Below are 17,244 nucleotides of genomic sequence, written 5' to 3' on the forward strand. Positions count from 1 at the left end.
CTGGTAGAGTTAGCAAAATAGACATTTTTCCACTTAATTTGGAAGAAAATGAGACAGAAAGTGCTTTATATGTCTGACTCTGAGGAAGAAAAGCAATAGCAAACTATGGTGAGCTAGGAGATAAGGATACCAAAAGGCATAAAGTTGTTATAACACGTATTGTAAGTTTGGACCTTGCTAATGTTGGATGATGCCTAAATAATTTTTTATGATAGGGCTAAAATGTAGTCTCACCTTAGTCTTTTTTTCACCTTCTTTGTGTCTGAACTTGCAAACTGCCACCTTGTGGTTCTCCACAACTAAGCTTTTGCTCCCAGCACTCACGTAATGATCTAGAATGTGTTTTAAGCAACTGCTGAAAAAAGACTCATCTCTTCATTCATGATTTCTTTTTGTGAAAATTAAGAATGAAAGCTTTCTTCTCTGTCCTCTCACCTTTTAACAGGTCACACATTTATACCAAAAATTATTAATATAACTGTAAGTCTTTTAAGTGTTGGTTTTTCTTTTATGATAATTGTATACAACATTTTGTGCACATCGGGAATGTAGTGCTTATCTTTTTAAAACAGCAGGCATAATATATTCTGTACATGACTAATATTTAATTACACTAAATGAATTAAGACTAAACTTACAAACAGAAACTTATTTTAGATGAGAAATATAAAAATAGTTTAATTTAAAGAAAATTTAAGGAAAGGATTCATGTTCCAAAGAAAGCAGATTTTTTTTTTAGTAAAATTACATCTTGTGACATATATGCTTACAAATTAATATAATTGCTCCTATTAAAATGGTTCAAGTGTCAGTAGAACAGTAAAACAAAACCTGTAAATAAACCTGTAGATAAAGTATCTACAAATACAATCACCCAGCTAGTTATCTCTTTTAGCAACTGCCTACATCAGGGGTGTCAAACTCGCAAAGTCACCTGACGTATCACAACGTATCACCACTTTTTTTCCATTGCCGGCAATGGGGTGGGCGCAGTTTTGGCATGACGCATCCGGCCTGCGGGCTGGCAGTTTGACACCCCTGGCGTACATTTTCCTTGTTAATCAGTTTCATATAATCAGTTCCTTTGATTATGTGACATCTCCAGATCTCTGCTCTTCCCTGTTTATGTGGAGCAGCAGAAGCAGAATACTGTTCATTAAGAGGATGACCTAGCACAAGTCATACTAGATATTTTGAGAATATGTCATGTGGTCTCTTTGAATCAAGCCTTGTATTAAGTTTTTTCTGATTATTTTTTCCCTCCAGTTATTACCCTTCTTTCTTTTCAAAAGGAACTGATGTCCCATTTGTGTTGCTAAGCAATTTTGTAGCTTTGATATCTTGTCATAGTTTTTCAATGGAAGTAAATTCAAGTTGACAATCTGAATGTTTGATTTATCACTAAGATATTACCTGATTATTTAGTAAAATAGCTACAAATACTGTCCTGAGCAAAAATACTTTCTGTACAAAATTTATTAAAACTTCCTATCTTTCATTTCATCTGGGGCATGGGTATCAAACTCGCCACGTGACATGTCGCGACATATCACAACTTTTTTTTGCATTGCCAGAGCTGGGATGGGCGTGGTCTCCATATGATGCAACTGGCAGTTTGACACCCCTAATCTGGGGGAAGATGCAGGATGCATCTGTGTATGCTTCTTATACTTTAGCTACAGTGACATCTATTGTAATAAGTTATTAACAGTGGTGTGGTTCAAATATGTGAACAACTGGTTCTATGTGTGAATGCCACTTCTGGAAGTCCATTCTGGGCCTGGGCAACAAAAAATTAGCTACCGGTTCTGCCAAAGTGGTGCGAACCAGATGAATCCCACCACTGGTTATTAATAACAATATATGACAATTTGGTATTATAAAATTAATTTATATTTCTGTATTTTTTACAATCTGAGAATTCATAATTCTGAATACATAAGCGGAATTTAAAATTTTAAAATCTCTATAAATTAGTTTTCTTTTCTGGAGATTATTCTCTTTATATGTTGGAAGAACCCCAATGACCTGACAGCCATGCTGGCAAAATCACCCTTGCATGCAAAGCCTAACAATGTTAAAATTAAAAATAATACGCAAACCACTAAAAGAAGAAATTCCCAAATCAGATCAGAAGAAGCTGATCAAATAATACAAATTACAAAAGCAGATTGTAGAACTTCACAAGTAGATCTGCATATGATGATGTTGGCAGACCAATTTTGCAACGAAATCTGGTCACTGATAGTGAGAGAAGAAAAGTGAATTGTAATATGAAAAGCAAGAAGCACAAACCAAGAAAGAGTTGAAACTATCAAAGCAAACTACCAAAATGGACATCTTAGAAATAAATAAATTAGTTAAAATGGACCAGATTGAACTATTTAAGTCAGATTATTACATGAGTAAAACTAAAAAAGGAACAGATTACATACATTTAATACATGCAAAAGCGAACTTGAGGAACTATGGGAAGATAGTTTTTTTAAAAAAAAATTAAGTGGAAAAATATTTCCAAACTTTCAGAGAAAAAGCTCCTAATGGCTTCAGAATATATAATTATATTACAAAATGATGGAGGATCATTTTGAAGAATATGGAGATGTGATTACTGAACATACACTTTCAACATAATCCAGGAAAACAAGGAAAGTTAGTTCAGCCCAAAATGGCAAAACACAATTCAGTCAATAATGTTTATTTGGTCAAGCAAAGTTTAAAAGTTTAAAAGAACAAAACAAACAAGAGTGAAGCAAATGAATGCAACAATATATTGACAACTAAATAAATTAAAATGTAAAAGAAAATGAGAAATACAAGATCTTTTAAAGAAAATCAAATATTTGCTGCATTCATGATAGAAATTTCAAAAATAATCACAATCTAAACAATAACAATCTAAAAAAAGACTAAAAGCAGCTTATAGAAGTAACAACCAATAGAAAAACCCACTGAACTATTTATAGCTGCAAAAGAGGCAGTGAAAGTGCTAACAGGTTTATGTCAATCAAGAGCAACTTAAAAGGAGATGTAGTATAGACAGTTGCAGTGGGGCCCAGAAAATAGTAGCTCCTAAGCAGGGCTCTTCCCACATATTACCCCTCTCTGTGGTGTGCCCACCAATATAATGGTCTCTACTTGCTGCTCCTCTACTAATGTCTTATAGTGTATCTAGTATCTGCATCTGGCTCCTCCACTGAGTATACAAGGCCAAGCAATGGAAGAACAGGGCAGGGATGCAGGTGATGACATTGCTGGTTGTTGCAGAGATTGAAAAAAAGCAGTTATTACCAAGGAACAGAAAAGAAGCAAACTGTCCTGCTTGTCTGCTGGATGGTGCAGCCTAGTTGCCAATGCCTACTTAAGTTGAGGGCAGTGACAGAGTCACCTGTGTGTGAAGTCTTGTACAGTATGAGGTGCAATTTCACTAGCTTAGGGCTATAATTGAGCTTTACTTTAAACAACCATTAGATGGCAGCAGGTATGTAGAAACTTCTAATTCATCCAGCTTTTTGTGACACGTATTATTATGTTTTTAATTCATTTTTTTTTAAAAAAAACCTCTTTGGTTAACTCAGGGCAATTCCCCTAATTTCTCCTGCCTCCTATTTCCCCACCACCACCACAACCCTGTGAGGTGGGTTAGGATGAGTGTGTGACTGGTTTTAAGTCAACCGACTTTCATACCTAGTGGAGGCATAGAATTCAGTCTCCTGGTTCTTAGGTGAACATCTGAACCACCACACCTAACTAGCTCTCTCTGACACTCCTAATACCCCCCATCCCCAGATGTATATATATGTGTGGGTGTCTGCATGTGCACATCAGTGGAACAAGAATGGAGAAAGTTGAAAACAGATGGCTGTGTTTTTGTGTTCTGTTCCTTGTTTTGAAATGTTTTATCAATTGTAAACTGCCCAGAATCACTGGGAGTCAGGCAGCAAATCAATTTAATAAGTTTTTATTATGAGGCTAAAACTAGATGTGAAATACAATGTACAACTACCTTATATTCCTCAAAGAAAGACAACACTGTGTTTCTTTGGATATTACCTATTATTACTATTTTCCCCACTGGCTCTTTCTACTTATCCACTAATAATGCCAGCAAAAGCTAAAACAGTCAAAGAATGGACAAGAGTTTATTTCTCAAGGGAGTCATTACAGAAATATAATCTCAAATCCTTACTGCTGTTTCAAATTACAAATTGAGTTTCCTTGGTGACTATTTGGGTTCTCCTTTTGCTGATTGGGAATTAAAAGAACTGTTGTTCAGTGCCTCTGGAGGGCATCAGATAAAGAAAAACTGCAAGGGAGATGCCTGGACCCAGGAGCTAATGCATGGGAAGTTGTTTATTATTCCAACGCTGTTTATGCTTTGCCCTAAGATTTAGGAATACTCCACACAATTCTGAAAACAAGAGAAGGTTAGTAATCTGAAAATCCATCCTAGTTTAAGAAAACTGCAGGTACTAGTAAGGACTTTAGAAAGCCTTCTGACTTGGAAAGTGGCTGCCAACTAAATGGACCACTTGTATAATTTAGACCAGGCTTGGCAACTTTATTATATCTGATCTTCAACTGCCATTCCCCAGTCAGCAAGATGGGTTGCTAGGGAATTCTGGGAGTTGAAACCCACACATCTTAAAGTTGTCAAGTTTGTGAAACATTTATTTAGACTCATTCTCGTCCCCTCTGTCTTCTCCTCCATCTATAGATCCGGAGCACAAGGCGGCACCTTCGAAACTTCTGCTGTTGGTAGGTGGTTCTGAGCCGCTCTGCAGCGCGACTTAAGGCTAAGGCAAGGGGACTTTACCGTAATGGCAATCGACTGATCTGCGGCTGCTGTCAACTCGTTCCGCGTGGAACTGGCCAGGAAAAAGGACATGGAAAGCGTCCCAAAGGTGCTCTTCCAAAAGGCAACCCGACTTTCTTGGTCTTTTCCTTGAAAACATTTCGCTTCTCATCTAAGAAGCTTCTTCAGAACTGAAAAAAACTCTCTTTTGGAAAAGCGCCTTTTGGACCACCGTGACCTGGATGACTGAGAAGCTCCGTAGCCGTTTGGACAAGGCGACGACTCTCCTCCATCGCCGCGTGGGCGTGGCCACCCTTGCGGTCCTTCGGAGCATCCGCACTTCTACCCGCCGGATGTTCCCTTGTTAGTTCCCGGAAGTGACGTCGCCCAGCGCTAACTCGCCCCCTCCTCTCCGGCGGTGGCTGGCTGCGGCAGCTGTAGAGAGCCAGGAGGGGCTGGCCGAGGCGAAGCAGTAGCCGTGGAATATGGCGGACGGCGTGGACCACATAGACATTTATGCCGATGTAGGAGAGGAGTTTAACCAGGTAGGAAATGGTGCGCGGCCGGCTTTCCACGGGGAACGTTCCAAGCCAGAAATGGCACTTGCGCGGAGGGGGAGAGGCCTGCGCTTTCGAGTGGCGGAGCGTGGCTGGCTAGTGCGGGCCTCTCAGCGCAGGGGGAAGCCGGCGCCATTGTTGGCTGTGGCGCTCACCAGCGGTGCCGCGCGACTTTCCCGCCTGGCCTGTGGCGTGGCTGCACACCGGCTGTGCTTGGCGCCCGGAGGATCGCACGACAGGGGCGCGGCATCGTACCTAGAATGCGCCTTTTCTTCCCCCCCCCCTCCGCTCCGCCTCTTCCCTTTTCTCGACGAGGCTCCCAAGCGCTGGGAGACAATGAGCCGAAGGAGGAGTCTCTCCCCTAAGACACCGCGTTGTGTATTCCCCATTCCGCCTGCTTCCCTTAAGGAGAGGGAAGCTAGAACACCGCGGCACAAAAACACGGCAGCCTTCCCTTTATAAGCCGCCAAAAAAAAAAGAGTGCTTCCACGGCCTTCCTGTCTGTTGCCGATTCATCAAGATGATCGCTTTCAACCTGTAGGGGATAAAAAGTAACTCCTTTTCCCCCCAAAGAAGAGTTTGCGGTTCCTTTGGTGGTGCCCTCTTTTCTTTTTGCACCAAATTTAATGATGGCAACAACGTTCGATGCGCAAGTTTTGATAATGAACTCGATTATGCCAGAATGACATTTCCGTTACTTTTTAAGGAGCATCGGCTTCCTCAGATTATTAATTCGTAAAGATTGAATGGGTGTCTTTTACACGTTTGGGGAAATAATTTTTCATTTTTGAAATCGGTAGAATGGGACAGAATGGTAAAACGGTTCGATTGCATAATTGTGTTCCCAGTCAATGATAGCACTAAATAGCATGCTATGATGTAAAACTGATAAATTTGGCTCTGTTCTGGCTTGGGATATTGAGTCATTTATTCTTTTTTTTCCTCCTATGTTATCATAGGAGATTTGTTTTAAACATTTATCATAGGAGATTTATTTTAAAGCAATGTGCTCTTTTTTAAAAGTGCCCCCCAAAATATAATTCTGTTTTATGTTTTAACTGCTTTGAAATTTTTGCTTGTTTTCTTCCATATTTTAAAGTTGCAGTGTCCCAGGGTCTGTAACTTCTTGAAGATGCTGGGATTAAATTCCTGAGTTGTTTCACTTAGACTTCCTGAAATGTTACTTACTGAGTGGGCTGATAATTGTGCTAGTAGGAAGTTTTGTAGATATTGAATGAATGATTAGCTCCTGGACATCTCTGTATCTTGGGCCTTTGTACCAGAGATTTCTAAATGTGCTGTATCAAGAATAGGAATGTTTATATAGTCATCACTGCAATTGCAGATAATGTAAAACGGTGGTCCTCAATGAGATTTGATAGTAGTACTGGGGTTTTAGCATTGTAGCTGCAGTTACGTATAATGAGTGGCATGTCAGTGTGGAAAAAACTACATGCTGTGTAATATTACTTTTAATAACGATCAGCATCTATAGCTACTCTTTGCTTCTCAACTCCAGTTAGAAGTAACTACAAGTGCATCTTTGAGAGAAATCTTGATTTGCTGGAGCAATTTTACAGTCATCCTGAAATAAAACAAGCAATCTAGCTCATTTGTCCTCTGGATTTTTTAGTTGGAGCCATGCCACAGGAATCGGTATTCCTGTTTGTGGGATGATTCCTGAGAATGCCCAGAGATTTTCTATTGTCTTATTATTTCCACTAAAAAGTTTTCATCTTTAGATTTTCCTGCAGAAGCAAATGAGGTTACTGCTGATTTGATGATTTATGAGCTCTGCTTGACTGCTTCATGTGAATCTAAAGAACAAAATTAAAGAAGTCAAATGCCTGACAGTGTTTCCTGCTTTAGTTCCAAAAGTCAGTTCGACTCTGCTTTTAAAGATATACCAAATGAGTCAAATCCTTCTGGGATTTGATTGTGGATGTATTTTATATTCTGCAAGGATTCAGTCCCCTTATGGCAGACATGTCAAACACAAGGCCCCGGGGGCCGGATCCGGCCCGCAAAGTGGTTTCATGTGGCCCGCAAAGCCATCCTGGAAACAATGAGGGAATGGCCCCCACTGCCTTGGCCCTGGCCCAGAGACCCTCCTCCTGCCAGAGACCCTCAGATCTGTCCCAGTCCTGCCCAGGCCCCCATAGGTACCCTTGATGCCAATGATGTAGAGCTGGCCATACCCACCTGGCCCCCTGAGGGCAACCGCAATGCTGATGCGGCCCTCAATGAAATTGAGTTTGACACCCCTGCCTTATGGTCTGTTTTGTATTAAATGAAAAAAGATTAAATATCACCCTCTTTTGGATTCTACTTTCATTTTTGCCTGCGTGTGAGGTGATGTGAACAAATTCCATTTCCTGCTCAGGCATCCTTTTACTGGGCTGCCTTTCTTCTTCTTCTAATGTTTTTATTCTTGCTGCAGAGTAACTGGATTCTTGAGGAAAAGTTGTCTATGCTGCTGGTTGGGGAGGGGGGATTTTTTTTGGAAGTTTGACCACAATAGACGCATTTCTTGCAGCTATCATTCCTGTTTTGTAGTGCTGACTAAAAAATACAGAAATATTTTCTGTATGTGATTTTCCATTTTCATTTGTAAACTTACTTTTGGGAATGTGTTTTAAATTTAAATCTTTTTCCTTCTTGGAAATTTCTCATAGGTAGTCCTCGACACAACTGTAATAGAGTCTGACCATTACAGTAGTAAAATATTATGGTCATCAAGCAGGTCACCCACGTGTTATAAATGTTTTTATGGTGGTCATTAAGCAAATCTATAGTCATTAAGTGAGCTCATTGTTCTCTATGGGACATTTTTGCTGCAAACTGGAAGTAAATGCCAATTTTTGGCAAAAATAAGTCACAGTCATGTGACTGTGGGACACTGCAAGTGACTGTTAAGTGAGAACAAGTTGCCTGAAATGTGGTTATATGACTGGAGGGCAGCAGTGAAGAACTTTGGAACCAGATTGTAAGTACTTTATTTTGGGGTGGGTGGGTCCATTGTATATTTGCTAAGCTATGTATCATTCTGTCTTCTGGTAGTTTACACCTATAATGATAATACGTAGTTTTATTAGGAATGCTGTAAATTCCTTGTTTCACTTAACATTAATACATGTTTAAAGGATACATAGATTTTGGATACATTCTTTTTCTTTTTGAAGTTGAGTATGGTACATTTTTCTTTTTTTGCAAGGAATGGTTGTTTTTGCCAAATGTAATTGGAAGGGATGGCTGACTTCACATTATGCTAAGCAAAGATAATGCAATTTTTTTCAGTCTGAGAGCTCCCCTATTTTTGAATGGCAGGCTTGGGGCTCTGCACCAGAAGTGGATAAAATTTTGATGAAAACTATTGTTAATTAAATTAAAATAATACAATTAAAATTTAAATACTTCCTTAAGTTGAGCGCAACTTCTGGTGATTCAGTATAGTTTTCTTGGCAGCAATATAGAAATAGCTTGGTGTTCTTCCAGAAAGTTTTCTCAACTTTGTAGTCTAGACCCCTGAATATTTTTGGTGGCTTTTCATTGAAGTATTAACAAGTTTCTATTTGGCTTAGTTTTTTGCTTTGTATGCATTTAGTAAATTTGTGATCTGATACATTTAAAATCAATGAAAGAAAATGTAAATGAAAAATTGCTGCAAAAGTTATGTTCAAAATAGGATATCTGGTTATGGTTGTTATATAACTGCTGCTTTTGCAAGTTGCCATCTAATCTGAATAATTTCTTGTATATTAAAATTAAATAATTGGTTTTCTTAGAGGCTAGATATGGAAGAATTGAGGAACAGATGCAGGAAGTAGTGGTTACCTGGCCATGAGATCACCTTTATCTAAACGTACAGTTGCAAGAAAAAGTATGTGAACCCTTTGGGATTACGTGGAGTTTTGCATGAATTGGCCATAAAATGCGCTCTAAACGTCATGTAAGTCACAACAATAGGAAAACACAGTCTGCTTAAAATAATACTACACAAACATTAGCTGTTGTCATGTTTTAATTGAACATAAGATGGAAACATTCACAGTGCAGGGCGGAAAAAGTATGTGAACCTTTGGACTTAATAACTGGTTGACCCTCCTTTGGCAGCAATAACCTCAACCAAACGTTTCCTGTAGTTGCAGATCAGACCTGCACAACGATCTGGAGTAATTTTGGACCACTCCTCTTCACAAAACTGTTTCAGTGTAGCAATATTGTTGGGATGTCTGGTGTGAATCGCTCTCTTAAGGTCATGCCACAGCATTTCAATTGGGTTGAGGTCAGGAGTCTGACTGGGCCACTCCAGAAGGCGTATTCTGTTCTGTTGAAGCCATTGTTTTGTTGAACTACTTGTATGCTTTGGGTCATTGTCCTGTTATATCACCCATCCTCTGCGGAGCTTCAGTTGGCGGACAGATGGTCGTACATTTTCCTGCAAAATGTCCTGATAAACTCTGGAATTCATTTTCCCATCAATGACAACAATCCGTCCAGGCCCTGAGGCAGCAAAGCAGCCCCAAACCATGATGCTCCCTCCACCATGTTTTACAGTGGGGATGAGGTTTTGATGTTGGTGTGCTGTGCCTTTTTTTCTCCACACATAGTGTTGTGTGTTTTTCCCAAACAACTCAATTTTGGTTTCATCTGTCCACAGTATATTTTGCCAGTAGTGCTGTGGAACATCCAGGTGCTCTTTTGCAAACATCAAACGTGTTGCAATATTTTTTTTGGACAGCAATGGCTTCCTCCGTGGTGTCCTCCCATGTACTCCATTCTTGTTTAATGTTTTCCTTATTGTAGATGTGTCAACAAAAATGTTAGCATGTGCCAGAGATTTCTGTAGGTCTTTAGCTGACACTCTAGGATTCTTCTTTACCTCATTGAGCATTATGCGCTGTGCTCTTGCAGTCATTTTTACAGGACGACCACGCCTAGGGAGAGTAGCAACAGTGCTAAACTTTCTCCATTTGTAGACAGTCTGTCTTACCGTAGACACATGAACATCAAGGCTTTTGGAGATACTTTTGTAACCCTTTCCAGCTTCATGCAAGTCAACAATTCTTGATCGTAGGTCTTCTGAGAGCTCTTTTCTGCGAGGCATGGTTCACATCAGACAGTGCTTCTTGAGACCAGTAAACCCAAAATAGGTGTGTGTTTTTAAAGGGCAGGACAGCTGTCAGCAACACATCCAATATCATCACACTGATTGGGGTCAAGGTTGGCTCACTCCTGGCTCCAATTAGCTCTTGGAGAAGTCATTAGGCTAGGGGTTCACATACTTTTTCCACCCTGCACTGTGAATGTTTCCATCTTATGTTCAATTAAAACATGACAACAGCTAATGTTTGTGTAGTAGTATTTTAAGCAGACTGTGTTTTTCTATTGTTGTGACTTACATGGCGTTTAGAGCGCATTTTATGGCCAATTCATGCAAAACTCCACGTAATCCCAAAGGGTTCACATACTTTTTCTTGCAACTGTAGGACATCTGCTTAGGTTCATAGCTATTAGGTGTTATATTATAAACTGTTAATTTAGAAGGGTGAGACAAAACCACAAATTTAACCCATGAAATATAAAGGTGATTTTGTACTGATAGGCAATCAACTATTGCATAATGGCTTCATTTCTAATCTCATTGAACCATGTCTCTAAGTCTTCTGAGAAGTTAAGTCATGAAGTATCTGGTGTGATTTATCTTGGATGGGAAGTCTGACAACTTGACTGCTCACTCTTTGTTTTTGTCACTTTGGGAGAAGAACCATTGTCTTAAGCCCAAAGAGTAACATGATGACTACACTTCATCTGACAGCTATACTAATTGTTGAGTTACCAGTATTAGTATGTATTAACCATGCCCTCCTGTGGCCCCAAGGACAAAGAAATGCTGTTGTTCTTATTAACAGGCAAAGTGCTTGGTAGTTGCCCTGGGGGGGTCTCCCATTGAGGTGAAGTGACTGCCCTTTTTTCTCCCCCTGGGTGAGAACCAGAGGTAGATCTTGGGGGGAGGGTGTATGAGGAGCTTCTCCTGGGTGATGGGGATATGTTGGGAGACAAGGAACAGTCCATTCTTGGGGATCACGGAACTATTGTCTTGAAATAGTTCCATGTTCCAGCACCTTGATCTTAGCCCTGATGCCCTGTCAATGGACATTCAGTTGCGCTGGTCTCCAGTTGCTGTTATTGAATGCTAGGTTGGACTGTAGTAAAGCTCTGCTTATCCTTGATTTGATCATGGATGAGAGGACCAACCTGGCATGTGTTGTCAAGATTCCCATATAAATCTGCCTACAAATTGGTCTTAACCAGTGGTAGCACTTTTGGTTGTGCCACATTCTGCAAGTATTTATTTGATATCTACCAGTAAGAGAGTTTCCATATAATAAAGCATGCACTATACAGGTACTCCTTGGCTTACAACAGCTCATTTAGTGATTGTTCAAAGTTACAATGGCACTGAAAAAAATTAACTTATGACCGCTTTTCACACTTATGACCATTGCAGCATCCCCTTGGTCACATGATCAAAATTCAGGAACTTGGCAACTGACGCATATGTCCCAGGGTCATATGATCAGCTTTTGCGACTTTCTGACAAGCAAAGTCAATGGGGAAGCCAGATTCACTTAACAATCATGTTCCTAACTTAATAACTACTGCTAAGCTTGTAAGCCGCCCTGAGTCTTCGGAGAAGGGCGGGATATAAATGGAAATAAAATAAAATAAATAAATAATTTAACAAATGTGGCAAGAAAGGTCATAAAATGGGGCAAAATTCACTTAACAAATATTTCACATAGCAAAAGAAATTGTGGGCTCAATTCTAGTCGTACGTTGACTATCTGTAATATGGAATGTTCATGTTGACAATGATATGTTACTATGATAAAAGGTAAAAGATAAAGGTTCCCCCGCACATGCGTGCTAGTCGTTTCCGACTCTAGGGGCTGGTGCTCATCTCCGTTTCAAAGCCGAAGAGCCAGCGCTTGTCCTAGGACGTCTCCGTGGTCATGTGGCCAGCATGACTAGACACCAAAGGCGCACGGAACGCTGTTACCTTCCCACCGTAGTGGTCCCTATTTTCTACTTGCATTTTTACGTGCTTTCAAACTGCTAGGTTGGCAGAAGCTGGGACGAGTAACAGGCCCTCACTCTGTTACGCGGCACTCGGGGTTCGACCCGCCAAACTGCCGACCTTCTGATCGACAAGCTCAGCGTCCTAACCCACTGAGCCACCGCGTCCCTCTGTTACTATGATAGTGCTCCACTATTCATGACTACTAGTTATGTTTATGATATTCTATATTTTTATATTACGTTGAAGATATTGTATTGTTGTATAGTGTTGGGAAATGTAAAATATTACAGTTATTAGATAAATATAAATAAGTAGTGTGACTTACCTCTTTGTAGCTTAGCACAACATATGAATCTAACCAATGTTGTGTTATAAAAATTGTTTGCTAGACCAATTAATTCTTAATTTCAAGAACATGCAACTTCAAATAATATTTTAATGAGGGAATTTATTGTTTCTGTTAAACAAGGTCGAAAAATTGTGCACAGAATGGGTTCTAGCATTTTTTCTTAATCTTTTACTACTAGTAATCACAGGAAACAGTCTTTCCTTTTTTATGTAAAAAAGCAGCATATTGTACATGTTTTCCATTGTGTTGTATCTGGATGTGTTGGTGAGCACTAGAAAGTATGGCTGGGCAAAGTAGGCTCTGCATTGTTGGATCATAAAGGGAGGAAGGAAGGTGTTAGAATGGAAAAGTCAATGACATTTTAAGCTGCAGCCTGATCTCCTCTCCCATGATGAACATTTTTCTTCATTGGCCCCAGTGAAATCTGTATCATTTCCCAACTCAAATTTGATCTTTTACTTGTCTTTCCTTTCACTGTTTTTTCCCTCCCCAGCTGTTCAGTATTCTCCTGATGGTCATCTCATGAACACTGGCACTTGCAAATGCAAAAGAGCCCTTAGTTCCTTAGATGTTATTCTGGGCATCTTTGAGACCTCTCAGAGCATTATATGCCTTGCTCTTGGTGTGATTTTGGTTGTTGGACCACTCCTGGGAGGGCAGCAATGATTGAGTTGCCTCCATTTATACACAGTCTGCCTGACAGTGGACTGCTAGAGGTCCAAAGATTTTTCAGCTTCGTAATTGTTAACAACCAGTTTTGTTTTTGTTTTTGTGATATTCAGAAGTCTCCTTTGTTTGAGGTATGACACACTTTCACATATCTAGCCTGTGAAGATCAGACTTTGATCACAAATACTGAGAAATCTGTTCTTTAAGTAAGGCAAAACTTCCCATACTCAGAACTGATTATTCCATTGATTGAAACACCTACTCTTTAATTTCACTCTCAACTCTACCAATGAGCATGGATGCAGCCATTTTTTTCTTTTCATTCTAGGTTGCCACTAGAATGGAGGGGTTTGTTTTTTTTGCCCAGGTGCTTCATTAGTCAAAATAATATTCTGTCCCGTGGGAACCAAGGTCATTGGCTGCTCCTGAGCCTAGGGACTGGGCGTTGCATAAAAAGCCCGACAAATAATCATATTGGGGGATGTAGTTGCTTGCATAGTTTTATGGGTGGGACATTTAACTTTAAAAATTGAAGTCTGTGTATTCAGACTTGGTTTCACTTTTGACCATGCTGATACGTTGTAACTAATAAACATGTTCTTTGAGGAATTCTCAAGCCTCGGAGTTCTGCTTTATTCGTCTCTGTCTGTCGGAACCATGACATTCTCCTTCAGATAAAGGAGATAATCCTTAAAGTTCATATACATTTGCTACATAAAATCTGTAGCTTTGGATCATCTTCCTCAATAAATTAGTGAGTATAATGTTTGTGACTCATTTGTTTAATTGGATTCTCTTCGTCTAGTTTTAGGACATGTGGAGAAGAGATCATGTTTTGATCTGCAAAAATATTGAAAATTCAAAAGGATTGTTGTAACCAAATCTGGCTTACCTACAGTATATATTATAAATTATAAAGTATATGGCAGATACAATATAATTTTATTTCTATGCACTGTATTGCCAAAAATCTCCCCCTCTTTCAGGTGGACATTCCATCACAGTCCACTACCTTGCATAGACAAGATACAGAAAAAGGTAGACACTATGGAAATTACAGTGTGATGTTGGATTATTTTGGATAAATAAACTGATCATTAATATTTATACATTGTCATTTAGGAGGCTGAATATGGTGGACACGATCAGATAGATCTGTATGACGACGTCATCTCTCCCTCTGCCAATAACGGTGATGCACCAGAGGATCGTGATTATATGGACTCTCTTCCACCATCTGTTGGAGATGATGTGGGCAAAGGATCAGCACCAAATGTTGTCTATACATATACAGGAAAGAGAATTGCATTATATATTGGGAATCTTACTTGGGTAAGTGCTTGATTAGTTACCACTGTATTAATTGGATTCTTACTTGGGTAAGTGCTTCATTAGTTACCGCTGCACTAGTCATTTAGTCCGTAATCGATTTAATTCAGAATTACTCACTGTGGTTTGGCAGTCGCTCTGTAACTTGGGAAACAATTTTTCTGAAAACTTACTTGAAGGTGCAAACATGAAACATTTTTTCCCATGTGGAATATAAACTAGTACTAAACTATAATTGTGATTGTAACATATACTGCTCAAAAAAATAAAGGGAACACTTAAACAACACAATGTACTGTATTTAATAATAGGATGTCTTATTTTCTGTTCCCTTTATTTTTTGAGCAGCATACTTTGTAGGATTTGTAATCAATAACAGATTTGTGAAATGAACTTGTAGCTTACTTATTTTTAAAATATGGAATATGTTAGTGTGTATATTTGTGCGTTATGTTGAGCATTGTTTTAAATGGTGTGTTGAGAAAAGAATTGCTCCTTTGTTACGTTAGAAATGTCATTTACAACTGTTTTGCAGTGGACCACAGATGAAGATTTAACTGAAGCAGTTCATTCGCTTGGTGTAAATGATATTTTGGAGATAAAATTTTTTGAAAACCGTGCTAATGGCCAATCTAAGGGGTAAGAATATATTTAAATTCAGCACAAATGTTATTTCTAAAGATGTGTTACAATATATTTATCTTGAAAGACAATACAGATGAATAATAGGAAAAAAATAGGTGGGAAGACGATCAGAGATCAGAATGAGAAAACTACTGATTTTAACAGAATCAGATTACAAACAACAACTGAGACGATTACAACAGGCATGTCAAACTCGCGACGTCATGTGACGTCGCGCGACATATCAGAACTTTTTCCCATTGGCGAAAATGGGATGGGTGCGGTTTTTTCGTGACGCTCCGGCCCGTGGGCCGGCAGTTTGACACCCCTGATCTACAAAAAGTATTTCTGGAAAACTTGGAAAATAATTTATGGGGTGAAAAAATTAGTTCCACATTTAAAAATTAAGTCATGATTATAATTATTGAAAGTTATAATGGGATATTCTAAGTGGCTGAATATAATACACCTATGATTGCATATTGTGCTAAATCATAATGTGGCTTGGTTTAGCATGTTATCCATCTTTTAGGGATCTGTTAAGAATTCTCATCATAAAATTATATTGTCTGTCCTCCAGATTTGCTCTTGTAGGTGTGGGATCTGAGGCATCTTCCAAAAAGCTGATGGACCTGTTGCCTAAAAGAGAGTTACATGGTCAAAATCCTGTTGTAACTCCTTGTAATAAGCAATTTCTGAGTCAATTTGAATTGCAATCGAGAAAAAGTAAGAATTGTTCTCTACTGCTTCCTGTGAACTGGAAAAACATTTTGGGGGGAGATGGGTTAGAAATTACCAATTACTATATATTTGAATGATTAATAATTTTTATATAATGTGCTGTCTTTCAATCTCATTTACTGAAGGTCTATCTTGTTTAATTACTATTGACGACTGCTGGAGATAGTATGTTTTGGAAATAAAAGAAAAACATGTTTCTTTAGTTTTATTAAATAACTATTCATAGTGATTTTTAAAGTTATCTGGAGGGGGCATGTTTTAATTTACTGCCTGCATCCTGTGGATGGGACTTTGCTTGTTTGCACAGGCCAGTTTCTGGCAGACCACAGAACAGTACCGGTCCATGGACAAGGGGTTGGGGATCCCTGATCTATACGTCTCAAATTTATTTTTATAAAGTGTTTTGGATAAAGTACAAACATAGTACGTTTTATTCTTAAGGGCTACATAGTATTTCCTGATTTTCACTGTTTTAATGAATTAAATTAAAGCACAGTGTTTTTAATATGACACTTAAAAGCAAGACATCTTTTTTCAGACTTATGCGGAAGTCTGAAAAACAGACACTGCTTTAATGAAGAGCAAAGGGGTGCTCCATCTGTGTAAGGTCCAAAACATTTATTCTGAACCATTTAAAAAATATGCACCGTTTTACCATTTTCATGTATTCTATATAAAAAATAGTAACAGTTAACTTGAATGTCTGTGCATTTGAAATAAACATAATTGTATCCCTACTGGCTATTATAAAATTGAGGATTTAGAATTTTTATTCTTTACATATTTTCTTCAACATACGGCAATAATCTGTGTTACATAATTCTCAGTTAAATGAGTAACCTAAGTACCGTGTTTCCCCGAAAATAAGACCCGGTCTTTTTTTCCCCTCCAAAAGAGGCACCAGGTCTTATTGGGGGGGGGTCTTTTCTACTCACTGCCATAGCACCAACAACCCCGCCCAGCCAGCCCACTTCATTGGCTGAAGAAGCAGCTTCATTCTGCAGCTAAGAATGGAACTCCAGCCTGCATTTCGCCATCAGAGGCCTTTCCACAGTTTTTGGTTGCAGAGGCTTTTCAGAAAGGCCTCTGACAGCGA

The 17,244-nt window shown here is 39.0% G+C and overlaps 2 protein-coding genes across 10 annotated transcripts in view; one reads left to right on the forward strand and one right to left on the reverse strand.

Annotated features, from left to right (window-relative positions):
* Positions 1–5,080, reverse strand: part of CPM (carboxypeptidase M) — a 41,403-nt gene extending 36,323 nt beyond the window's left edge. Inside the window, exon 1 of the mRNA XM_081330184.1 lies at positions 4,817–5,080. Coding sequence (XP_081186310.1) covers positions 4,817–4,888 — 72 coding nt within the window. The 5' untranslated portion in view covers positions 4,889–5,080. The remainder of the gene's footprint in view (positions 1–4,816) is intronic.
* A 96-nt stretch (positions 5,081–5,176) lies between these two features.
* The window catches only part of CPSF6 (cleavage and polyadenylation specific factor 6), a gene marked incomplete at its 3' end in the record, with an annotated part of 32,127 nt that continues 20,059 nt past the window's right edge, over positions 5,177–17,244 (forward strand). For all 9 annotated transcript variants that reach the window (XR_014026758.1, XM_081330176.1, XM_081330175.1 and 6 more), the window contains exons 1-4: positions 5,177–5,340; positions 14,577–14,786; positions 15,319–15,422; positions 15,988–16,133. Coding sequence is in view for 8 of the 9 variants with exons in the window: in XM_081330176.1 (XP_081186302.1) it covers positions 5,281–5,340; positions 14,577–14,786; positions 15,319–15,422; positions 15,988–16,133 (520 nt within the window). The remainder of the gene's footprint in view (positions 5,341–14,576; positions 14,787–15,318; positions 15,423–15,987; positions 16,134–17,244) is intronic.

Source organism: Vipera berus (assembly GCF_964194415.1).
Source record: "Vipera berus genome assembly, chromosome: 6".
In the NCBI taxonomy this organism is placed as follows: domain Eukaryota; kingdom Metazoa; phylum Chordata; class Lepidosauria; order Squamata; family Viperidae; genus Vipera; species Vipera berus.